General features: G+C 37.5%; 1 protein-coding gene across 1 annotated transcript in view; it reads right to left on the minus strand.

Moving 5' to 3' along the window:
- The window catches only part of MLIP (muscular LMNA interacting protein), a gene marked incomplete at both ends in the record, with an annotated part of 291,349 nt that overhangs the window by 131,830 nt on the left and 132,163 nt on the right, over window positions 1-27,356 (minus strand). Inside the window, 2 exons of the mRNA XM_082637722.1 lie at window positions 5,388-5,459; window positions 15,126-16,685. Coding sequence (XP_082493848.1) covers window positions 5,388-5,459; window positions 15,126-16,685 — 1,632 coding nt within the window. The remainder of the gene's footprint in view (window positions 1-5,387; window positions 5,460-15,125; window positions 16,686-27,356) is intronic.

Raw genomic sequence — 27,356 nt, forward strand, 5'->3', positions numbered from 1 at the left:
TGTGATGCCTGGACTACCTAACTGGATTGGATTTCAAAAATTTCATGGGTGAGTACTGTATTTTAATAATGATAAAATTAACCTCCCAAAAAACAATTCAGGCAGAACCCCAAAACTGCTATACTTTGTTAATCTGACCAGCTATTTGTTAGAATAAATCCTGTGACTACAAGAGATTTGCTTGATTTTCAGTCATTAATACAACACCATTTGTAAGATTGGAGATATTCTCAGCTAAATAAATCTCATTTTGATTCTCTAGTTGGAGATTCAGGTCTGAGTAGCACTCAGATCTGAAGAAAAGGGGGAAATATATGCTGTAAACCAAAGGGCCGTCCAATATGTAAAATTACAGCTTCTTTAAAGGTCTAGGAATATTTATCAGCAGATTATTTTCATATGATTGTTTTAAAAATTCAAGAATTGAGGAAATTTAATTGGTGTTTTTAATCCCAAGATCTCTGGAGGGTTAAATGTCTGTTCCTCTCACACAGAAGGAAGGAAGTTTTGGCAAGTCATTACGGCCAGTTTCAAACCTGTTCCTGAAGGCTTAATGGCAAAGCCTCCACACTTTTTCTTCGTTTAATCAAGTATGTCAGAAGGGTGCTCCTGATTCCCAGCCAGCACCTCCTCTACTGTAATTCACCACCTCTCTTTCAATAACTCAAAAAATTGGGGTGCTTTGTAAACCCTCACTAACTCAAGTCTTGTCAGAACTAAGCTATTTCCAATTCCCTTTAACTGTTCCTCATGAAAAAAAAAAAAACTTTTGCAGCTCTAATTTAATGAATATTTAAATATACTCTAGTAAGTAATAAAAAATTATCCAAAACATCACCTCTTGCTCAATATTTCACTTTAGCTAATTGATGTCACTGTTGCATGCTGAGCAGGGAAAAGCTAGGGGATAATCATATCCCACTTAAGGTCCATTTCAGCAACTCACTAGCCCTGCAGCTTTGGGAAATTTAGTTGACATTTTGGAGCATCAAAATTTTCACAGAGTTGTGAGGATAATAAAGCATTTAGCTCAGTGTCTGACATGCTAAAGTACTCGGTATGGCAGCCATTGTGATTGTATTCTTTAACCATTAAAAGGTACCAAGTCTAAAACCAACTTACTTTCCTTGTAGCAGAAGGCCTTTTATATCTTTTCCATGGAATTAGAATTGATGAAGCTTATTGTACCCTAAAGGAAGATGCTTATCATCATCTTAATTGCCATATACGAGGCTCCCTTGTTTTTACAATCCTATGAGCAAAAATTTACTTTAAAATCGTGTAGAATAAAATTGGAAATTTAAGAGACCTACCCAGGTGCAAACTAAATTAATTCATTCAATGAATGTTTAACAAAAACTACTATATTTTCTCATATAGCTTATAGTAGAAAAAAATGGCAAGTATGCATACTTTAATATGGTTTACTAAGCGCCTTAAAAGAAATAGTTGCATGGTAGACAACTGCCCAAGAAGAACCAATTAGTATAGATTTGGGTCCTAGGCACTTTTCCATTGTTAAAGAAATTGGGAATACATTTACTTCTTGAACTAACCTAAATTAAGAGATGTCTCTCTAGTCTAAACCATATGCTAAGTCGGTAACCAGATTTTGTTAAATTTTTGAGACATGTAAAATCCTAAAATAGTCTCACCCAAAGACATATGTTTAATCAGATTGGAGTTTATCAACTCATGTTTTAAAAAATTAAACTGGCAACTTAGAATAAAATGATTTGACAATTGACAAGATATCTCAAATCTTTACCTTTCTATTTTTGTAGCACAGTTTTTACTACTGTCTTCAAAACAGTTGTTCTTTATCCTCCTTCTACCAGGAAAAATAAAATAATTTTTCTACTGTAACTTTCATTTAAATAATTAATCCTATAATTTATAGGTGCTATTTATAAAATTGAGCTACTCTAAAATTTTTTTAAACACATTAAGCTTATGAATTAAATGCATAGTAATATAATTTGTTGGGAAACAGTACATAACCATAGCCTTGATTTTATCCTGAGAAGTAATTGTGAGTAAGGGAACAGATAAATTACTTACAATGAAAAAGTATATTCTTTCATGGAAAAAAATTAATCACTGTGAGACAATATATATTCACATTATTTGATTTCAAGGAAATATCCCTTCATCTTTCCTTTCCTTAATACAATTGCTCAATAAAAATAATAATCCATTTATTTAGAATATTAAAATGTGCCCTTCAGTTTAATTTTAACTTTTTACCTATTGCTATCAGACTCAGATGATTAAGAAGAAAGATTAGTCAATAAGAGAGAGAGAGAGATCGTCAACATTCTCTGAAAAGGACAGCAGTACCCACATTGAGACTAAAAAATAATGTCCATATCAAAATTAATTCCTCTACAGAGCCCAGTATATTGTTGAACATATTGTAATAAGGACAGTCACAAATGCACGTTCATCTGATTATTTTGTTCCTGCTTTATAATCACTTGTATTACATCCTCATCTCAATCTTAGAGAAGATGATTATTGGCAGGAGATTAAGTCAAAGACCCCAACACCAACACATTAAAAAATGATGCCTCTAAAGCCTTAGTTAAGGCTTTAGTTAAAAATGCTTTCCTCCTAAATGTTCATAGGGGAAAAAAATGATAGAAAACAGAATAAGCTATAAATTTAAGTTTTACACGGACAATAAATTACAGAATTGAAGTATCAGAAACCTCATGTCCCCTGCCAACAAAATGTACTTTTTTGAAAATTATGGGCTTCATCAAGGGGTGATTAAAACTGAAACCAACCCAAGGATTCAATGAAAGCTTAATATCTGATTGGAAGGGATGCCTGTATTTCAATTTGGAGAAAATTTTGCTTTTAAAAATAGTATTATTTTTTAAAGTGATTCTGGTTCCTCATTAATTATACTATATGCTATAAAACAGAATGTGGTGTAAAAAATCCGGTTGGGGGAGAGAATTAATTGTCCATCTATCTTAAGACGAAGTAAATGTGTTTTTTCATCTTCAAGGCATTCCACAGCACGGACCCTAACAGAATATTGTAATGACACTGTGCAATCACCCTACCCCTTAATTGTGCTGTTCTGTAAGATATTAAAGGGATCTCAGAAAAGCTTCTGTGATTTAAAATATTCCAAAATGTTACTCGTCTCCCAAATAGATGAGTCTCTGATGATTATAGTTTTAATTTACTCAATTCAGAAATAAGTCCCTTTGATTTTAATGGCATAGGATGAGTTCTACTGTATAAACAGATGGGCAAAAAGATCAAAATTACCAGATTTATTTTTTAAAAACAACATCCATGAAAGAAACAGCACAATATCATTCAAAAAATATTACTGAAAATAGAAATAAACTCTCATAAAATCATGGGATAATACTTTTGTTATTTAAAAATTCTTACAAAGTAAAATCTCTCATTGAGGGATACATAACATGGGAAAGCCAGCAAAAAAAATAATAATACTGTGGAATTATAAAAGGCTCTAAAGAAAAACAAACATCATGTTATATCCTGTGATCTTTGAAGAATTCAAATATTTATTGTCCAAAAACAACATCTTAGCCAAGAGACCATTATCCACACTAGATAACTGTATTAGATATTTTAAATTAGATATCATGATATTTAAACTAGATATCATGATATTTACATGTTGTGGTACTAAAAATAAAAATAGTAATTTTACTGGAGTATGTTTTATTCAAAATTAAAAACACAAAACCTCTCCCATATGAACTTGCATTAGGTTCAATGCAAAGCGATACCACCATAGACATTTATGAAATGGGTTTGTGATGCAATTTGAAATTAAGCTAATCATTCCTCATTTTTAATGACTGACTAATGGATTATAATCTCTAAAATCCATTGAATTGGAAGAGAAGAGAGCCGGCCAGCATGAGGGAAGGACACTGTGGCACAACAGCCCCTATTCTCTCTGCCTGGCTACTGGGTGGAAGAGCTTCTCCCATTTCTGTGAAGGCAGGCACTTGTGACCAGATTTTGGAAATGTCCATCTGAAATGGGGAGAAGGTCTATGGTGAGGGAACACTTCTACTATGACTCCACATAATATTTAACTCTAGAAAATAGGATAAGGGGCATCTCGTGAAGGTATCACTTCCTGAAGCCTCCTGAAACCTCCTGAAATTGGTGTTTTACACCCATATCATCTTTCAATGAACCATAGAAAGTCAAAATTCAGAAGAGAAGCTAGATAAATAGTTACAGATGGCCCCCTCACCCCCCACCCCCAGTTCAAGGCATTCAGATATATAAAGCATAGACTCTGAGCCACAGGTGGATAACTGGGAATTTGTTATCAGAGATACATGATATAAGAGATACTGACAACCAATGTTCACCTATATACCACTTAGTATCTCCCACTAACAATTCCTACTTTTTTAGACAAGAGAATATATAACAGTTTTATTCTCCAGATCATGCTAAAATAACAAGAATGTAGGCTCATAAGCCAGTGGTCAAAATACCACCTGGTTGCAAACATTAACATTTTGACAAATTATAACATTATTTGAAACACTATAATTGCACAGAAAAAAAAAGGGCTTCATGCAAAGATAAACTGCCAAAATAAATATCATAAAAATAACATAAGAAATGTATCATGTCATAGACTTGGTAATTGATTTCACTTCAATTCTGATATGATCTTCTACTGGGGCTTCATTTGAGTCTTTGTAATGGACTTATGAAACAAGGGGCTTTAATTTAATTTACCTACTGAAGCAGAATCCCATAATTTTATAGTTAAGGACTCAATAGCAAGTCAAAAATGTCCTGGAGCCATGTGAAAGTAGCTGGATCATTGGAAGGGATCTCAACCCCTCCTTCCCATTCATGGAGGTCAGATCAATGGCTGAGGAAAATGGATAAAATGTTCAGACCATGATGGGATTTAAGAGGCTAAGTTGGATGTTTGGCTAAAATATTTCCACCCTGTGGAAGCCACTATTAATCATCAAATTACAAAGGTGGCCAGTTGCCCACATGTAACCCCATTTTACCTCTACTCTATTGATCAATGTGAATAGAGGTAGAAGCTCTTAAATATTAATAACCATTTAAAATTCCAAGGGACAGGGATGTACCCAAATCTGAATCAAGTTTCTCAGAGCTGCTTAGTAGCTTGGATAACTCCAGGCTCCTACCAAGACTCTACCAATAAATCAATGATGTCTCTGATTCTATCCAAGATGCTTTCACTACATCATCCTAAACTAAGAGCAGCATTTTATTTTAGTAAAAGCAGAACTTGAAAACAGATTTTTTTAAAACATAACAAAAATGACATAAGCAATTTTAGAAAACATCACCAAAATTCACTCTGCTTTTGAGCCAACACTGACCTTCTGTTCCAAAAGCAATGTGTTTGTTGGGATTGCTGCAAAAGCCTTGTAGCTGGACTTGGTCTTGTATTGCTAGAATGGGGGTAACCAGAAAGCAAGAGTGGAATTGAAAAGGGGAAAGAATGGGACATAAATTTAGACTAGTTCTACCAAGTTAAACCACATGTTATCAAATGAAGAAAACAGTGATTATGCTTCAACAACTTGTTTTTGACAGAAAAAAATTAGTTTATTATGTTAATATTTTATTAGAATGAGAAGCAAAGAAATATCACAATAAAATATCAGCCTAGAGATTATAGGCAAGTATATGCTATATCATTTCAGAACTTAAAAACATTCATTTTTACAAAGTTATATATAAATTTCTCATTAGTAGCATGCCCTGAGAGGAATACTATTGTATAAATATTTGGGGTATTTTTGCTTGATTCTCAAAGGAAAGCAATTCTTCTTTTATAGTGCCATAATTAACAAATATTATGCCAATAAGTTTAATTGAACTCAATACATTCTCTTGCATCATTCATAAAAACAATGATCAGAACACATAAAATTTAGCAGTAATTTTTAGAAAGTAGTATATTTTGAATAGAAGTGATATCAGCAATTTAACTCCATAATGGAAAAACTAGAAGGCCATGCTCTTGATCTTAATTTCATTTTTTTAAACCTCATCACCCTTTCCTGCACTTTCTAATACAGTGATGTTAATGAATCAAATGATAAAACATTCTGAGTTTTCTTTTTCTTTTTTTTTTTTTTTTTTTTTTTTTTTGCGGTACACGGGCCTCTCACTGTTGTGGCCTCTCCCGCTGTGGAGCACAGGCTCTGGACGTGCAGGCTCAGCGGCCATGGCTCATGGTCCCAGCCGCTCCATGGCATGTGGAGTCCTCCCGGACTGGGGCACGAACCCGTGTCCCCTGCATCGGCAGGTGGACTCTCAACCACTGCACCACCAGGGAAGCCCAACTTTCTGAGTTTTAAGTAAAACTCAGAGTAATCTAGTTCAGTTTTGGGAAGTATTTGGGGGAGAGGGTTGAGCATGAGAAAGTTGTAGAAACCAGTATCATATACATAATCAAAGGCCCAGTTTTGATATTGTTCTGGGTCCCAAGCTGCTTAACTAAGCTCAAGGTTCCTCTCACTTCAAAAGCTCTCAGGCAACTTCCTCACTCGCCCAGAGCCAGCGGGAAACTGGCATGCAGCTCCAGGCTGTCTTCATCCCCTGGAAAGAAGACCAAAGGATCTACAGAAGAAGACAGGGTAATCAAGTAAAATAAAACCTTGAATTTTATGGATGGGATTGGTGTAATCCTCATTCAACTGGTGTGAGGAAGGTAAGAGGCTGTCACATTCATATTCCTTAGGAAGAAGTTCAAGTAGAAAAAAATCAAAATGCCAGACCTGGAAGAAGAAAGTCTCTGGTCCCTTCAAGACTTGAGCTTACCTACTGAAGCAGAATCCTGTAATTTTATAATTAATGACTAAAGTCATTAATTGTAAGTCTCTATTGATCCAGCACTGCTATGGTTTCCAGATAATAATGTATTTGGATAAGCACTAAAATAAAATGCCATCTCAGCATGTGGAATTAGAGCTGACATCTATGACTAGGCGAATAACTTGTATTACCTCATTTAATTTTGCAGAATTCCTATAACTAAAGAGTCATTAGGAAAAGAAGATGTGGTGAGCTCAGGTGACTCATCTAAGACCACAGCCCATAAAAAACAAACAGATTTGGAATTCAGGTCCATCTGGATCCAATATCCATGCTTCTCTATAAGATACTTTTTCCCAAGGAATATCTAAACAGACAAATAATGCAGAATAAAATATGTTATTAATACTCCACAATGGTTTGTGGATGTTTAACTGTAGCAACAGTTGCAACAATAATAATAGATAACAATCACAACAAGCCAGATACCCTTCTGAAACCTTAATGTGTATTATCTCATTTAGTTTTCACAACAAACCTATTATGTAGATATTACATTATGTTTACCTTATATATGGAAACTAAAGCAGACAGATGTTAAGAAACTTATCCAAGGTTACTAGCTACTAAATCATAGCTGGGATTTGGGCAAGGGTGCTCCAGCTCAACAACTGTGATTTACCTGCCATATGCCCTTGCCTCTCCTTTCAGGATGCATAATCATTTATAATGTTTGTTCTCCTATCCACAGCTGTCCTAAAGAATATAGTTGGTGAAGCCTCTACAGAGCAATATCTTGTTATTATAAATGTAATGCCATGTAATCTTAGAATTAGAAGTGATATTGAAGGCAATCTGTTCCAACCCCTTCATCCAAGGCATCAATCTCTCTGATCCTCTGTTCAGGCACACCATGAACAATTGCCTACCTCCCAAGGCAGCACATTTAGGTCTAATTGTTAGAATTGGTACAAAATTCCCCTTTATATTGAGCCAAAATATGTTTCCTGCTAACTTACTCCTATAGGACCTTGGTCCTCTTTTTCCCTGCTTGGACTAAGAGCTCTCTTATGCGTGATAGTTATACTACTGTTTCCACCTACTCCTTCCTTACCGATCCTCAGCTGAAGAATTTCACTATCCCTTTCCTCTGTCAAAATTCCTTTAAATTTTTTAATTTAATTTTTATTTTATATTAGACTACAGTTGACTTACAATGTGTAAAAAAATGATACAAATGAACGTATTTAATAAAACAGACTCACAGACTTCAAAAAAAAATGTATGGGGACTTCCCTGGTGGCACAGTGGTTAAGAATCTGCCTGCCAGTGCAGGAGACACAGGTTTGAGCCCTGGTCCGGGAGGATCCCACATGCCACGGAGCAACTAAACCGTGTGTCACAGCTACTGAGCCTGCACTTTAGAGCCGACGAGCCATAGCTACTGAGCTCACGTGCCACAGCTACTGAAGCCCACGCACCTAGAACCCATGCAATGCAACAAAAGAAGCCACTGCAATGAGAAGCTCGCACGCTGCAACGAAGAGTAGCCCCCACTGGCCACAACTAGAGAAAGCCCACGTGCAGCAATGAAGACCCTACATAGCCAAAAAAATTAAAAAATATATATTTTAATAAAATAAAAGAATTTACATTTCTTCTAAAAAAAATTAAAAAACAAAAATTATGGTTACCAAAGTGGAAACGTGGGGAGAAGGACAAATTAGGAATTTGAAATTAACACACTATTATATATAAATTTTTAAAAGGTGTGTTTATCTAGATGTATTTTTAACACAAAGTAGAATATCATCATCACTGACATGATATTGACAATAAACTCAATTAATACAGTGAAGATGATAATCATTGGCATTGCCTCCTTGGTTTTTGTGGTGCGTTTAGAATTCACAGAATGAAATTGAGGTCATTTTATATTGTTGGATCACATTGAGTATGCTATTACCTAAAATTCCTAATCCTTTCATCTTTTTCTTAACATTTGTTGAAATTAAACTCCATCCTGTATTTATGCTTTTTCCCTCTAGATCCAAAAATAGTACTTTAGGTATTATCTCTATCCAATTTCACTGATTAGATTTGTCAGTAATTGTAAACTGCACAGATAATTTTATATTATTTCATGAACCATTTTTTAGGTATAGCATCTTTAACTTCATTCAAGTCACATACAAGGATAGGGAGCTCTTGCTTACTGGGTTCTGCCAACCTGGTGGGCATCAATCCATGTTGTAAATTTATTTGGATACGGCAGTTCAACTAATGGATTCACTCAACAAAATATTATTGAGTATCTACTTTGCGACATTCATTGCTCTAAGTATTGGTGATTCAGCAGTAAACAAACCCGCAAAGCCTTTACTCTCTAGAGCTTACATCTTAATGAACTGAAACAAACAATAAGCAGACAAATAAATAAGAAAGCAAAAGAAAAGCCATAGAGAGATAATAATATGCATAAAATTAAAATAAGGTGATGAGATAGTGATCTCGAGGATGCTTTGGATTAAACATTCAGAATTCACAGAAATATATCACTACTTCTCAAATATCTCTCCTTGTTCAAGATATCATGAAAGACATCACAAAAGCTAGAAGCTAGAAATTGTTCAATAAATGTCTATTGCTTGAAGAAAATGTCTGACTTCCAGTTATAACTGTTTTGGTAAACATTCACAACCTAAGAATTTGCCATAATTTTCAGAATTTACCTTCCACTTTTTGTGTTAAAAAAACAGCTTGCTTCTTTTTTCTGGTAAATCTCCTCTTTCCCATCATTTACAATACTTCTTTTGCAATAGAATTAGAAATTTCATCTTTTTTTTTGAGATATGATTTATCTAGACCAGGAGATATGAACTTATTTAGAGCAACTATATGTCCTTTCTAGTTCTTCATCTATCTTGGGCTTTATGCATCTCTAAGACATATGTAGCCTATCCTTCTCAGTCCAAACATCATTCTTGTTGCCATAAGAGATACTTTTTGTGTTCAGTATATTTCTTTTAGTTTCTCTTAACAATATCCAAATTTGGAGCATATTTCTTTTTTAGTATGTCAAGGCTTCCAAGTATGAAAGCAAATTCATTGATTTCCCTTCTTTTGTTTAAAATTACAGATCACCCTAGTCACTGTAATTATAACTTAAATAATAAGAATAGGCTGTAATATTACAGTCTGGAATCACCATTAGCTAGTCATACAAGGTAGAACCGACCAGTCTGACTTTGAATCCAGCAAAAAATTCAGTGATAACTACTATATCTCTCCAATTTTCAATCTATGCTTTTAGTCATCTTTCCATAAATATCTGTTAAATATTCACTACATAACAGGTACAGGGCAAAGTTTAGGTTTAAAAAAGGAAATTGCATTTTGTATGTAAGTTTATCAGAGTTAATTCTATTTATAGGCAATGCTAGATATTGTAACATAAATCCTGGGTGTGAAGTTGGGGATAGCAAGAACACACCCTTCCCCTTCAGAAAATATTTCCCACCACTCTCCTCACCACCACCCCCATCACTGACACATAAAATTCACCACAGGCTCTAGTAATAAAGATTTATGAGATCTCAAAACAAACTGTACTATTTGCCTTGAGAATCAGATATTTGAACTCATGGTTACACTTTAAGTACAGGTAAATGGCAGGACCTCAAATTACATAAACAAGACCCTGAGGAAGGGCCTGACTATACTCTCTCAAGAAGCATCACCTCCTTGGATGTCACCCTTTCAAACAAACCTATCTCCGCCACCCAACATAAATTGGTGACAACCACCTCTTACCCTGCTATACTTTTCTCTATACCACTTATGATCTTCTAACATACAAGAAAATTTACTTATTGGGGAGGGGGAGGGTTGTGGACTGTTTCTCTTTCACTGTAGAACATAAATGTTCTTTTAGAAGGCATTTTTTACAATTTTATTTGTTTCAGCATCTTCACAACTTTGAAACGTGTACATAATAAGCACTCAATACATATTTATTGTACGAATGAGTGATTTGTTTTGAACTCAGACTGACCATTTTTGCTCATGGAGGTACATTTCAATCTGTTCATTTCCAAGATTATGTAATGATCAGCAGAAATGGAGAAAGTCACATAGAGGCTTGTAATCACCAAGTTTTCAGTGTGATATACTTGGAAATGTTATGATGCCTTAAAAGAATGAGAGTTTATGAATAAAACATCAGATATAAAAGTTCATGAAATATCTAAAAGCTCCCAACTGATTCCCTAACCAATCCATGTGTCCAGCTAGCTTTCAGGCCAGGACAGTGACACCACTGGAGCCCGCACAGAGCTTCAGATGATCATCATTGAGGGGCAAAATGTATGAGGTTTTGATGTAATGGCCATCCCAAATTTCCATATGGAACACCATGATAACTCACTAGGAGAAAAATGTAAATTTTAATGAAGGCAAAATATATTGGGAACCCAAATACAACTCCATAGATTAATTTTCTGATATTCAGGCTTTCCCAAGGGGAAAAAGTGTCTCAGACAATATACACATTGATCAAAGAGCCATGGGAACAACATTCAGGGAGACACCCATCCTGTCTAGGACCATGATTATAATGTGAAATAATATTTTTCAACTATATCTGAAATTAAAATATAGCCATTATACAAATAAAAGCAGATTTAGAACTTTAAGATTCTATCAAACATATCTTATACCTGAATTTAGCTCAGCCTAAGCTAGCTGTTCCAGTTCATTTTCATATCAAAGGACAGTAAGGCCAGACTTGGAACTAATATCTTTCAAGCATTGATGTTTTAATTTGATGGCTATCTGTATTCTAGGACCTCTTTCCTTTCAGGATCTGGCACTGGGTGAAGCTGATCTAAATCTGAAACTCTTTGACTTCAAAGAGGGTCCTGTGCTCAGATTAGCACCACAGTGGAATGAGCCAGAAAAGAAACAGTCCATAAAAGCATATAAATTCTTTGATATCCCAAAGCTTTTGTCTATTTCCTATCAATCTATAAAGAAATCTTAGCAATTTAAACAAAACGAGTCAAACATCAAAAATAACTGCAATAAGATTTATCTCTTCCAGTATCCAACAGTGTCCATTTTACTGAACTTTTCACACTCAAGTTACAATTCTTGCAAGAGTAGTTTTATATATATATATATATATATATATATATATATATATATATATATATATACACATACTGATTTTTTACCTACAGAGATAACAGCAAGAAGCAAGGAAGAAATAAATGACAAATATTTATATGATATATATATGTTAAATATGACAAATAAATGTCTTGAGAGAAACTAATTTTGCAAAAGTTATCATAAATTTTACCCATTATAAGAAACATTATTTTTTCTGTTCAAAGGAACAGTTAAAAATGGATTAATTATAATCATTCTCCATATTTTCATACATGTTCATCAAATTTAAGAAGCATTTCTACAAGCTTGAACTTTATTAACTTGGAAATAAAGAAAATAAGCAGAAAAAATAAAGCTAACACTGAAAATTCTTCAATATTGGGGGCAGTAAATGAGCTGGGAAGGAACAGGTCTTCAAAAAACTTGATTTTAGGGCAAAAAAGGGCTTCATCAGAAGCCGTTCTGGGCTCACTCTTTTCCAGATCTCCAAAAATGGGACAAAACATGAACAAAACAGAGTGAACCACAAACAGAAACCCTCTAAGAAGACTGTGGAGTAACACTACTTTTCATAAAGGTAAAGAATAAGTGTAAGGCAGTATGGTTTAAGAGACAATTGCCAATAAATTCAGGAAAAAGTATTGTTTAGATCACCAGGGTTTTTTTTTTTTTAATACATTACAAATGAATTCTATAATCACACATATGTACTGAAAAGATAATCACCAGGTCATTTCACCTCAAATAAATCATATTTTCAAACATAGAGTTAGAGAGAAAGTTAGATTTCCTCCATCGCATTTGCTTTGAAGTTTAAAATACAAGGGCTTAATAATCTTGAAAAATAAATTTCAAAACGATCCAAATATTATACAAATTGATAATTCTAATCATCATTTAATTCCTTCATGAGAATTAATAAATAAGACTAAAATGATAAGTAATATGAGTTATTGCTTTGTAGCAATAAATCTCAGTAATAAAGAACATGGCTTCAGGAATCAGTAGATTTCAATTAATATAAATGTCATCTCTGCCAGTATAAGAAATGTAACCTGGGCAAGTTATTCACTGAACTACAGTTTCTTGGTATACAGAATGAAGAAAATAATATTACCAATCTCATATAGTCATGACAAAATTAACTAACATGGTCCCTTTTAATTAAATTTTAACTACTTTGTTTAACTACTAGGATAGTTCTTGACTCACAGAAAGTATTTGATATCTGTTACTGTAATTATCATTACTATCACCACTATTCGATGATAAGGCCAATCTTCTTACATGTCCACATATACTCCTCTGGGATCATCTTCTGTATATTTGGTGGAGTTGTTTACCATTGCTGAAATGCCACCTGCTTTCCTCTTCATTAAGCTAAATCCTAAACATTTCCGACAGGCCTGACATTTATGATAACTTCCCTTACTAAACATATCCCATAATAATATTTCTCTTATACTGAATTCAGTGAACTTTTATACATAATCTGTATTACATTATATTAATATTGCCTTATCCTTGTTTTCTAGCTTTACTGTAGATTTAATAACTCTCTATAGCTTCTCTACATTATATATATGTATATGTTGTTTTGCTGAATAAAATATATTTTTAAGACAAAGGATTATTTTCCTTAAAAATAATACACATCGGGCTTCCCTGGTGGCACAGTGGTTGAGAGTCCGCCTGACGATGCAGGGGACACAGGTTCGTGCCCCGGTCCGGGAAGATCCCACATGCCGCGGAACGGCTGGGCCCGTGAGCCATGGCCGCTGAGCCTGCGCATCCGGAGCCTGTGCTCTGCAGCGGGAGAGGCCACAGCGGTGAGAGGCCCGAGTACCGCAAAAAATAAATAAATAAATAAATAATAAAAATAAAACACATCCACAAAAATGCTAGTATGGTGGTGGGCATACAGTAGATGTCTAATGCATGCTTTTTAAGTTGAATTGTATTGTAACATATTAACAGCATCATGTGGGCTGTTTCATCTTTTCCATGGTAAGTTCATCATCCCAACAGTGACAGAGTTGAATACAATCTCCATGGAACCAACTTGGACACTCTAAAATGATGTTAATTCAATGAGCTGAACTGAAAATCCAAACCCCCTCCTAATACAGACACTTTCATAATTTTATTTCATTTATAGAATACTGACTGAATCCTAAGTGTCTGAACTCCATATCTTAAATTACATGAGAACAGTTGGGAAGCCGGTACACTCTAGGGCAGAGTTGCCTTCCTCCAGGAAAAATGAACAATGAATGCTATGGGTAACTCCTTCAAATGTTTCCCTTCTCATATTAAAGTAAATGCTGATTTCACATCCTTCCTCAATGGGTAGCTTCAGAGGATTTAAAAGTCAATACTTCTCCTCTCTTAACTCTACTTCCCTCTACCCAGCCTGTCCATCCTTTCCGTATTTTATAATCATGAAGTATTCAGTGTTCATAATAAATCAAATAATTTTCACATACAAAGGAAATTTCTATTCTCTTTTGCCCAACATGTACATAGCTAAATCCATATTGATTTAGCTTGAGGTGTATGAAGAGTAATAAAGAAATCATCATGGTGGAAGGGGAAGAAAATTACTAATAATAAATAAATGCCAGCAAAGGAAATAGAAAGTTTTCAAATTGGCTGGGCAATCATATGGGGCTTGATATATGACAATATTCCATTTTACAGTAATCCTGTCTACTATTTTATCAGTACAGGATATTTTGATCGATAATAGGGTCCATGTTATTAAAGAATCAGTAATGTATCATATTCCCAAATTCCATCTAACTGCTCTAAATTCCATCTTTGGGAACAATAATTTAACTCATATTATGCCTGGAAAAAATGCTCTTGGAGCCACAGATATAAAAGGTTACCATAAGAGGATTTGCAAAATCAAAGAGGCTTTCAGAAACATACACAATTTTAGACAGTTTATAATTCATCTACACATTCAAATATACCAAATCCTAGATCCCCTTGCACTATCTCCTTGTAGGAACAGAAAGAATATCATAATTACTGATTTTTCCCCTGGGGGAAAAAAAAGATTCTGTATTTCAAAAGAAACATGCACCATGCAACGTGCAAAATAAAATAAAAAATACCTTGTGTTTCTTATTTTCAGGGCCTGTTGACATGGACAATGCACAAGGTGAAATCAGCTCGTTGGTTCTTGTTAGAGAGGTGGGAGGTGATGGGGATGAAACAGATGACCTGTGGTCAGATATGGAGCTTTCGGATTTCCCAAGTCTTGAAGGCAGGGTAAGATTTGGGTGCAGCGCTGAGGTACTGAGGTGGTGCACCTCTGTGGGCGGATTAGCACGAGGGAGAGCGAAGCACCCCCGTTGGGGAAGAGAGGCAGAGCCAGTGCTGGAGACAGGGTGTGGGGGAGGAGCTAAAGGTGTCTGCCCCTGGCCAGAGAGAGGTGCTGATGCTCTCTTGGATCTGTTTATCAGGTTTGAAAGAGCTGGGGAAGGATGGTAGCATTTCTCTGGAGAGGGGAGCCTGGCTCTTGGGTTAGTGGGAGGAGACGCCGAAGATGATGCCGACGAGGCTATCGTAGAAGGATGTGGGGAAATATCCCTGGGCTTTCCTGGGCCCCTGAGGTCAGCATCCTGTCTGCCCTTGAAAAACAAAGGAGAAAAGCTTGGAGGGACAGGAGGCAGACCCATAGAACTGGAGGTACTGGTTTGCAGCTGGGAAATCATTGGGTTGCTCTTCAAAGAAGTGGGGGATGGCATTTTCTCTACATTCAAAGAAGCAAGGCTGCTACGGCCCTGTTTCCGGGGAGAAAGGGAGGATGCCAGAGGAAAGGGAGCAGCTTTAGTGGAAAAAGGGAAGGGAAAGGATTGCTGGTTGAGATCAGAAACCTGGTTTTCCCTTTGCTCTGGAGACGCCGCTCGCAGGGAGCAACTCGAGAGGGATTTTTTAGGCGTAGGAGAGGTTTGTTTAAATTTTTGATCGAGTGTGAGGCTGGAAGAAGCCAGGGAGTTGAGAGAGAAGGTGGGACAGGATGCCGGGGAAAGGGGTCTTTGGTGAGAAGGGTTGGACTTGAGGATGGCAGTGAGGAGGGAAAGCCGGGAGGGCACTGGGGATTTCACCCCTGACTTTGAGAAGTTCCCGCTGGATGACACTTGGCTACAGACAGTGGAAGAAGAGCCGTGGAAAGGGGAGGGGAAGGGTTTGGGACTCGGAGAGAGTGAGTGCGTGACGATGCGGACTGGGATGTAGGAGGCTGAATTCGACTTCAGAGAAGCACTGGAGGGCAGCGAAGGAGAAGAGGTTCTCGGACTTTCTCTGGGACTAAGGACATGCGAGGTGACAGTCTTCTTGAGGACTTCAGACGTCAGGCCAGGTTTTTGCTGGACTGCACTTGGACTGGATGAGTGAGAACCTGATAATTGAGCGGGATGGGGGAACTGTGACGTCGAGGACGTGCCCTTCGGTGCAAAAAAGGGTGCAGAGTAGGCGGAAGTTTGAAAGGACATGGCTGTTTCTTCCACCAGGGCCCCACTGACATCCAGCCTCCTCGGGTGGAACTCCTCCAGGACAGAGGCTCCGGCTAGGTCGACTGGGACAGGTGGTGTTTTCTGATTAGTTGGAGAAACAAAGGAGAAAGCAGGTGGTTTATAGGCAAGCTGCTCAGAGGCAGTGGGAGAAGTTAACTAGAGGAAAGAGAAATAGACAGGGTCATAGGACATCATTTGTGAAACTGTCAAAACATTCTTGTCACTTGCTCGTTTATGCAAACAGTCCTAACACAAAAAGAGGCCTTTAAACCTCTGAGAAAATGGCAGAAATTCTGTTTTGCTAATGAGGCATTGCTTTGAATTTGAAATAAAATATAAATAAACGGTGAACTCTTAGATACTATATCTCATTTATTCTCCAGAATGAACATCAATATAAAATTGTATTTGCGTGTCTCCCTTTGGAAAATAATTCATTGACAAAAATCTAAAAGAGTTATATTCTTTTGGAATTGCATGATTTGAAAAGATTTAAATCACCATCAATATAAATTTCAAAATGCACTTTGGAAAAGGAAATAGGTTTTCTTCCATTGCAAGAATATAAACCATAATATAATAATAATGACTACAGGGCTTCCCTGGTGGCGCAGTGGTTGAGAGTCCGCCTGTTGATGCAGGGGACATGGGTTCATGCCCCGGTCCGGGAAGATCCCACATGCCGCAGAGCGGCTGGGCCCGTGAGCCATGGCTGCTGAGCCTGCACATCCGGAGCCTGTGCTCCGCAACGGGAGAGGCCACAACAGTGAGAGGCCCGCGTACCGAACAACAACAAAAATAATAATAATAATAATAATAATAATGATGACTACAATCCTTAAAAACTTTACCACACTTTGAGTGTTAAAAATTCTAAAAACTTGGACTACTCCTACATATTGTAAACCTGAAAATAATGCCCAGAATTCAAAAGATGCAGCGCTCAACATCAACATAACTGTGACAGACTGAGAGACTGAAAGCCAAGGCTGAAACAGAGAGGGAGTTTTAGCTTATGAAAAATATTTTCCCTAATTACTTGCCAGAATGAACAGTTAACAAATGATGTGAGTTATATTGGAAGGAATGAATAGATACTCTTTCATATGGAAAGAAGCCAGAGTACTTTATCTTTTTTTTTTAATTGGAGTATAATTGCTTTACAATGTTGTGTTAGTTTCTGCTGTAAAATGAAGTGAATCAGCTATATGTATACATATATCCCCTCCTTCTTGCACCTCCTTCCCACCCCTGCCTCCATCCCACCCATCTAGGTCATCACAGAGCACCGAGCTGAGCTCCCTGTGCTATACAGCAGGTTCCCACTAGCTATCTGTTTTACACATGGCAGTGTATTTATGTCAAACCTAATCTCCCAATTCATCCCACTCTCCCCTTCCCCCACTGTGTCTACATGTCTGTTCTCTACATCTACGTCTCTATAGGTGCCTTGCAAATAGGTTCATCTAATCTGCCTGAAACAATGCAAGCCACCAATCCCACATCAAATAAAAAGAAAATAAAGAAATAATGTACCACTTTCAAGAGAAGCTAGGGAGAGCCTGTAAAATAAGTGAGTAGCTCTATTCTTGTGCTATTTTTAAAATTATCCAGTACTTTAAGACAAATACAGAAATTATAAATGATTCTAAAGCCAAATCTTTTAAACAGAGGTTTCCCTTCAAGATTATTGATTTGAGTCTATTGATCCATAAGAGAAAAGAAAATATTTGTACCTAATACAGAATTTAGGGAATATCTGTTATTCAAAATATTAATTTGTATTTATTAAGTTATATACTTAATTTATTAAGTTATATATTAAGTTGTATAATAATATTATATACATCGCATTACATAGCAGAAAAGTGTACGACCATAATAATTAAACTTAGCAAGAGCTTCATTTATAAACTCAGTAAAAGATATTTCTTGATTTTGCTCTATAACATGTTAAGAAGGTGTCTGTCAGACCTAATGCAAAGATTTTCATATCATAGAGTTTTGAGTTCTAAAAATATTTAAAACTGATAAATTCAAACTCACCCCAAACTTCTAAGTTTCTGAGCAAATGTACCCAAAATATTCTTTTCTTTTTATATGTAAATTCATTTGTGTATTTGCAACACAGAATTCTTGCCACATAAATTATTTTTGAATAATTTTGGCATGTAACCCAGAATATCTGAAAATCATCAATAATTGAAAATCAAACAGAATTCAATCATGCTTAACAATTCCCTCACATAAGTTTTGCTTAAAAACAATTCGGATTATCCAGTATTTGTAAAACCAACTCATGTGTTTAGCCATAAGTGAAAGGTCTTCTCTAATTGTTTCCTATGATTGGTCTGTCCTTATGGAAGGAATGAAGAAATTTCGAGGCTATGTACATTCTCTCTGCATGCTATGCCATAGTTTTTGTTATAAAAAAATTGTAAATTAATAACAGCCACAAAAATTCCATTACCTTTTCAGTCATGTTTCCAAATAACTTCAGTTTATATAACAAACTCATTAATTCATCCTGATTATCCACCAAATTATCATGTTAAAATCTCAGGACTGAAATTTTGAGGGTCTCATCAGAGGAAACGACTGTTCCCTCCAATTTCCCCAAGACTATGGCTTCTAATTACCAAACATTCTATTACATGAAGTCATATCTTACCTAATATAAGTAACTCTGAATTTTACTGTACTTTCTAATAGCTTATTATTGAAGAACTTCTAAGAAAAGTTCAAATGAAAAGATTCTGAAAAGTCTAAGAATGTTTTTTATTATATTTTCCTATTTGATGTATTAATAAGCATTTTCAATATTTTTTTTCTAATTTGATGTTATCCTAATTTATACTAATATAAAAATGTGACACCATATTTTTATAAAATTCCCAGGAGAGGGGAATGCATTTTTTAATGAAAAAGATTCATTTTCCTGAGTTCCTTTTATTAATAACTTTAAAAAAAGAGCAAGTAAAGACATGAATAATTTTATGCAGGAAGAAAGGATGGATACCTGTCAAATGTTCAGTCAAGTAGCTCGAAATAGGCCCTTTATTTTAGTTCTTTCCTGTAAATCCCTTACTGATGATAATAAACTTCTCTGATGATGCCTACAAATTATATCAATCTTTTCATCCTCTCTCATTAATAACCCCTGTTCTGTTCTCTAGGTTCTCTAATTCCTTCTCTCTCAAACCTATTCTCTGTCTTCTCCACCATTTATTTCTAACCTGATGTTTGTTGATGTCTTTGCTTCAGACACCTGTCTAAAATCACCCTTGACTATGTTCTCCAATCCCCAGCCCTCTTCTGATTCCTTGAGCCCCCTTACCACATACCTCCTCCAAAATCATTTTCAAAACTCTCTTCTCCTAGAAAAACTATCCTGAGCTCTGAATACATTCACAGTAATCTCTGTAACAGAGGATGCTTACAATATTCTGCTCTCATCAAGTGGATGGTCTTAATCCTAAATCCATATTGGATCCTGCATAATAGAGGCTATCAGTTATTTTAACAAACAGTCTCTGTAGTATAGATGCCTTGTCATTTTAGTCAATCTCAAATTAACTGCTTCTCAGCACTATTCACAGTAGCCAACACATGGAAGCAACCTAAATGTCCATAGACAGAGGAATGGATAAAGAAGATGTGGTATTATATACAAAGGAATACCACTCAGCCATAAAAAAGAATGAAATAATGTCATTTGCAGAAACATGGATGTAACTAGAGATTATCATACTCAGTGAAGTAAGTCAGAAAGAGAAAGACAAATACCATATGATTTCACTTATATGTGGAATCTAAAATACGACACAAGTGAACCTATCTATGAAACAGAAACAGACTCACAGAGATACAGAACAGACTTGCAGTTGCTAAGGGAGGGTGTTGGGGGAGGGATGGACTGGGAGGTTGGGATTAGCAGATGCAAACTATTATATATAGAGAGAATGGATAAACAATAAGGTCCCACTGTATAGCACAGGGAAATATATTCAGTATCTTATGATAAACCATATGGAAAAGAATATTTAAAAAACTGAATATATAACTGAATCACTTTGCTGAACAGTAGAAATTAACACAACATTGTAAATAAATTATAGTTCAATAATAAATAAATAAATAAATAAAATTAACTGCTTCTGTGTATATTCAGTTTTTCCTAATGTGCCCATGAGATTCCAAAACATCTGAATAAAAGCCAAAATGTCTGATCTGCTGCCTGATGGTCTGAATAGTTCCCAAGATTTGAACCATGTTGGTCCATATAGTTGTGCTCTTTTTCTTGAATCTGTACCATTTCTGCAAGGCAGAAACTCCTGATTCTCCTTTGTCCTTGCATGCAATCATTACATTATAGCACCTTGGCCTCCTAAACAAACCTGCTGATCTGTCCTCTTCTCACTGATGGACACTTACAATGTGACTGAGCAGATTCTCAGCCTTTCTTACCTGAACAATTCAAGTCATCCTTTTGGTATTCCTATTTCTTGTTGCACCCAATTGCACCTATCTTCAGACTGACCTGTTAAAAATCTAATCAAAACACACCGATGCTCAAGATGCCACCAATACTTTCCCACATCTACCATGAACTCAAGATTGTTCCTTCACAACAGATCCCCTCTCCTCCTAGCCAGTCTCATCTCCCTCATCCCCTGGTATTTTGCATTTTAGGTTTTAGAAATACTTATTTAATTTCAAACTTCTTGACAATATTGTCAACACTCTAGCCATCTTGTTCTTTTGCCAATCCACTTGGCAAATCATTATTCTTAAATCAATTACAGTCCTAGACCTAGTCTACTTAAAGCTGCTATTTAAAAAATATAGCAGAACCCAGGGCCACTGCACTTGATTTAAGAACTTGTCCTGTACAAGGGCACCAGCTGAGAGTGGGGCTGAACTTTCCTACACTAAGCAGAGGGGGTACCTTTTTCTAATTCACACATGGGCTGGGTAAGGCACTGTAAATTGGTGTCATCAAAAATTTAAGGTCTATAGTCTCAGCTGGGCTGTGAACCACTCAGCTTTTTTTGTGGGTCGTTTGGGATTTTTTTTTTCTTTTCTTATATTTTGACCTCAGCTTCCTCTCCTGTTCTAAACAACAGCCTTCCACAAAGTTAGCACACACTAACCCTTTTCCCAGAACCTCCCTCATTGTGTGCAACAGATGACTGAGATTCCTTTTCTCCAAGGAAAATTATGATTACTGGGAAAATTAAATATTTTCTAGACCTATTCTTATCCCCTTTCCTTCATTCTAAAGAAAAATAATGTATTTTCCCTTTTTAAGAGTAAATTTCTCTCTGTGTTCTGAATCCCAGCAGCTCTTGCCTTCTCAGGGATCCCATTTCATTAACTATTCCCTGTATGCTACATATTCATCCTTTTTCTTTTTTACTTGTTCTCTCATACTAACATAAAGCAGAATACTTCCCATCATTAAAAAGATAATAATAACTATCATGTAGTATACTGTAAAAATGTCCACATTTTTCTACTCTTTTCATAAGAAAGGCAAAGTCCTTTTCCTCATTCACCCTCTAACCTTACCTAGCCATATGACTTGTTTTGACCAGTGGGATGTTAGCAAATATGATACAAGACACAGTGGCTTGAAAAGCACTTGTGCATTGGGGCTTACTGGTTTGCTGACTGCAGAGCATCACCACAATGTAAATGAGCCCAGGCTAGTCCACTGGAAGATGCCAGACCACATCTCAGCTAACCAACCACCAGACAGCTAACCAGCCAGTAGCTGACCCAGCAGCCAATTGCAGACCCATAAGTGAACCACAGCAAAGATCAGCTGAGCCTGACCCAGAGCTGCAGAACCACCCAGTTGAACACAGCCAAATTGTTGACCTTCAGATTTTTGAGCTAAATAGATGGTTGTTGTTTGAAAATACAATTTTGACACTGTTTGTTAAGCAACAAAATCTGATAAAAACACATGCACACATATGCACCAAGATCTGTGGTGCCTGTAAATACCCTAGTTACAGGTCTATGTAGATTTCTTCTCAGTCACACCTGTCCCTACCATCACTGTGTTGATTTCCTTACTTATTCTGGCCAACACACCCTAAAGTGACTTCTCAAACAGCCACCCCACACACACACTGCCTTAATCCCCTCCTCTTAAGTATAGATGGAGACTGTGACTTGATTCTAGCTAATAGAACCTGGCAAAGATGAAGGGATTTTGCTAATGTATTTAAGGTTCCTAATCAAGTGACTTTAACTTAATCAAATAAAGGATCCTCCTGAGTAGGCATGCCCTAATGCAATAGGGAAGAACAAATCTGACTCCATATTGGATGTGTTTCTTTTATTTTAACCTGTGTATCTATTGCTTTAGCTACAAGAATGTTGCCTATAGCCTGAAATATGCAGGATAGCCCATTCTCAAGGCTCTAACTTTTAAAGGTGTAACACCTTTCCATTCATATAGAGATAAAAAGTTGCAGAACAGAATAACATCTGTCTTCTTGAAGGTTTATAGGAACATTGTGACCAGACCTACAGACCTATGTGGACAGCTGCAAGAGCAAAGGATTCCAACACCAAGAAGTTTGCAACAACTAACCAAACCACCTCCCCTTTTTACATAAAAGAAGACTGAATTCCAACTCAGCGAAGCTGGTTCTTTGGGGCACTAGTCTGTCATCTTCTTGGTCTGCTAACTTTCCAAATAAAGTTGCTATTCCTGGCCCCAATAACTCATCTCTCAATTTATTAGCCTGACATGCGGTGAACAGTATGAGCTCAGACATGGCAACACTAATAAAATGAGCCCTTTAAAAGAGGGTCAGAAAACTAGAGATCAAGGTAGCAGCTTTTTGTGTGTGTGTGTGGTACGTGGGCCTCTCACTGTTGTGGCCTCTCCGTTGCAGAGCACAGGCTCCGGACGCGCAGGCTCAACGGCTATGGCTCATGGGCCCAGCCGCTCCGCGGCATGTGGGATCTTCCCAGACCAGGACACGAACCCGTGTCCCCTGTATCGGCAGGTGGACTCTCAACCACTGCACCACCAGGGAAGCGCAAAGTAGCAGCTTTAAAAAGCAAGCTGCCATGAATTCTACAGCCTCGAGGAAATGAATTCTGCCAATAACATGGGGGAACTTAGAGGCAGACCCTTCCCTTAGGAGAGCTTCCAGGTGAGATGAACTTGACATCTTGATTTCAAACTTGTGAGACCCAGCTCAGCTGTGCCCAGGCCTCTGATCTAAAAAACCCTGGAGAAAATAAATAGGTGGGTTTTTTGTTTTTGTTTTTGTTTTTTGTGGTATGCGGGCCTCTCACTGTTGTGGCCTCTTCCACTGCGGAGCACAGGCTCCGGATACGCAGGCTTAGCGGCCATGGCTCACAGGCCCAGCCGCTCCGTGGCATGTGGGATCCTCCCAGACTGGGGCACGAAGCCGTGTCCCCTGCATCGGCAAGCGGACTCTCAACCAATGCGCCACCAGGGAAGCCCCATAGCTGTTTTTTTTTTTTTAAGCCACTAAATTTATGGAAATCTGTTATGCAACAATAGAAAAGTAATATACTTCCCCTGACTTCTTAACAGATTTTAACCCCTGCTCTTCTGCAGAAACTCTTATCACCAATGTCTACAATGGTTTATTTTTTCCTAAGCCCCACAGGCACTTGAATCCCTTATCTCTTCTGATTTCTCTACAGAACCTGACTAGCAATCTCTTCCTCCTTTTCAAAACTGTTTTATCTGTGGCCTCTATATTATCTCTCTCTCCTAGTGTATTTCCTAGTATATTTGATGAACCCTTATCATACGCCTTCTCTTTTCCACCCTCTTCTTGTGTGTCAGTACTTACCTGGCTGTCCTCACTGTCTGGAATGCCTGGGCCCTGTTCGTCAGCCAAGAACACTTTTACTCATCTTTCACATTTCAGCTCAGACAATGTGAACCCTTCCTGGTGATCCAGGATGATCTAGGTGTCCTCCCTCTAGATGTCCCACTGTTCCTTGAACCTGTCACCTTTCATTGTCATTATTTTCAGGTACAACTGTTTTCCAAGCTCCTTGAAGGCAGGTACTGTTTTTTTAAAGTTTACTCCCCTAGTGTCTAATGTCTGGCATGTTACCTTCATGCAGGAGTGAGGAAATAAAGTGTCTAGTGGGTGTAGGAACAGAAAGCCACAGAGGAGGGTTTTGGTGTCACATCCTGACACCTCCCTCCACAGTGGCATCATCACCTCCCTCTGCAGTTGTCCCCTCTTATTCTGCTCCAGACTCTGGGCATGAGGATGGAGAGAATGATGGCTCTTAGATCCACAGGCCCGTCTTCTCCTCACCAGCAAGACAAACATTTGAGTTCTGATACCAAAAGTCGGGAGACCCTCCTTTTAAAAGTCTTCCTCACCCTTCTGCTGAAATTGTCAAAGCAACTTGATTTTCCATAATGTACTTCCTCTGCACCTCGGGCTATTGCTACAACTGATCTCAACCAAAAGAAGCAACCAACCACCAGCGAGGCATCACAGGGATTCTGCCAGCATCAGAGCAGAGCCAGGGTCCCCCACTGAGTCAGAGGAACTCTCCTTGGTGTGTCCAGTGTCACTCACCATGGGCGGTGACAACGTAGGTTAAGTGGGTGGAATAGGATGGAATCGTATACTCACCCTAAACAAGAAAGGAAATGGGGAGTTGGCAATGGGAAGAGCGCTAGAGAAAGGTTGTTAAAGCAATAAAATCAGTTGGTCAGGGGTATGTATATTAATTAAAAGAATGAGGGCCTCTACATTTTTAATCATCTCAACTACCTCAAGGCAATTATACATTCGAGTGGGCCCAGCCAGAATCTGCGTTACTACTTGGATGACCTCCCATCTGCTATGCAAGACAGGCTCCTGTTTTGTTTTCTTTGCTTCTGGGCCCCATGTAGCTCTGCTCTGCATGCAGTTAGGAAGTCATCCTGCTAATGGGCATGTACAAATGACTTCCTTGCATTTTAATAGAAACATGCCATTTTTCAGGAACCTGTGGCTCCAAGCTAGTCTTCTCAGCAGTTAGATTAGCAGAAGACTAGCAGTTAGCAGAACTAACATGGAAGTTTAACCTCCCAGCTTTTTTCAAAGTCTTCAACCTCTAAATCCCTAAGCCAAAAGCTATGGACAATGTGTTTTAACAGGCAAAATACAAAACAACAGCCAAGCTATGAGGCTGGAGTCCTAGGTTGTCTTCCCTCCTCTAATATAATTTTTCTCCGCTGTAAATTAAGAGAGTTATGTAATGATGTCTGTTCCCTATTTATATGGCAGGGTCATGGGAAAAGGAGGATCATTCATTCATCAGATACTTTCTTAGTACCTGTAGTGTCCCAGGCATTGGATTTAGGTGATGCGGACAGAAGGTGAGATTTTTTGTCATCAGAGGGCTCACAAATCTACTGGTGTAAGAGAGACATATAAAGGATATTCTGATACAATGTGCTGGTATGAATAGGGTATTTCACTATAAAACAAAGGCCCATGACTAAAAAAAAAGGTTTCTATGTCTGATGACCTGTCCAAATAATTTGTTGCAATCTCTTTTCCATGGATCCCTAAAATCTAGGTTCTTAATTAATATGTGTGCCAATGTCCAAGTTTCCCAGAATTTTTTGTAAGAACCTCTTCTATTTGGTCACCGCTAGTTCTACTGATCTTATTTTTCATGTCCTTTCTTCCGTTCTGACATCCAAGCTATGTTTGAACCAATATATAAAATGTTTCCCTCCTCCCACGTTCCTTACACTGTGCCCCCAAACATGCTGCCATTTCCAACTTTTTAGATACAGTGAATCATTCCTGAGAACACTTGTGGACCAGGAACTGTTTTAGGCCATATATTTAATCTTCGCAAGGAAGGTTGATAGCATCACCCCATTCTACAAATGAGGACACTAAAGTTTACGACCTCAAGTAACTGCCCAGAGGAGTGTGACCATAAGTTGCCAGTCTCATTTTTGCTTTTTCATACAATCTCTCTAATGTGTGATCTCCCTTTCACTACTTATCCATTCCTCAACTTGATTTCTGCCCCATCACCCCACTCACACTGTTCCCATCAAGGTCACCAAATGACCTCCTAAGTCCTATATTTAATGGACTTTGAAGGCCCTACTTTATTTGGCTTTGTTTTGTATTTTATTTTGACTTGTATTAAATTTATATTTTCTATCATGTTATATATTATATTATTTTCATAAATCATATTATAGAATAATATTTTAGTAGAAGGTGCCAGGCTGCTCTTCCAGAGCAGAGTTGGTCAGATGCCAGACAACCTCATCCCTTCTCCCAGAGGAGGAGGAGCCCAGAGGAGGTGTGTGTCCAAGCAGGTAACAGAGCCAGACTCTGGGCTCTAACCTGGGAGAGCAGAAGGGCTCCCATATCCCAAATTGAGACAGTGGCCAGGTCAGACACCGCTTCCCTAGCCCCATCCCTACACATCTGGTTCTAATAATAATCATGCAGGAGAGGGTCCCCCTCCCTTCCTTGCAGGGAGCACCTCCCTGCAGGGACCCCTAGTGCTTCACCACCAAGTCTATCAGCAAAAGGCCTTTTGATTCTTCCCTTACCTTTGATCTTGGCCTCTTGATCTCCTAGCTTTTTATCTTCTCTAAATCAAGCAGCAGCATATATTAACTTGGCTGTCCCACTTGGCAGAATTACTTGCTGCAGGACAGTAAGAAAATCTGTCAAGGCAGCTAGAAAATATGAAAGTACAATATTGGAGAGGAAAGCTGCATTCTCCAGGAGGCCTCCCAGCATAAAATGGGGAGAACCATGTGATTCCTATGTGATA

This window comes from Mesoplodon mirus, assembly GCF_964341445.2.
Source record: "Mesoplodon mirus genome assembly, chromosome: 12".
Classification (NCBI taxonomy): Eukaryota; Metazoa; Chordata; class Mammalia; order Artiodactyla; family Ziphiidae; genus Mesoplodon; species Mesoplodon mirus.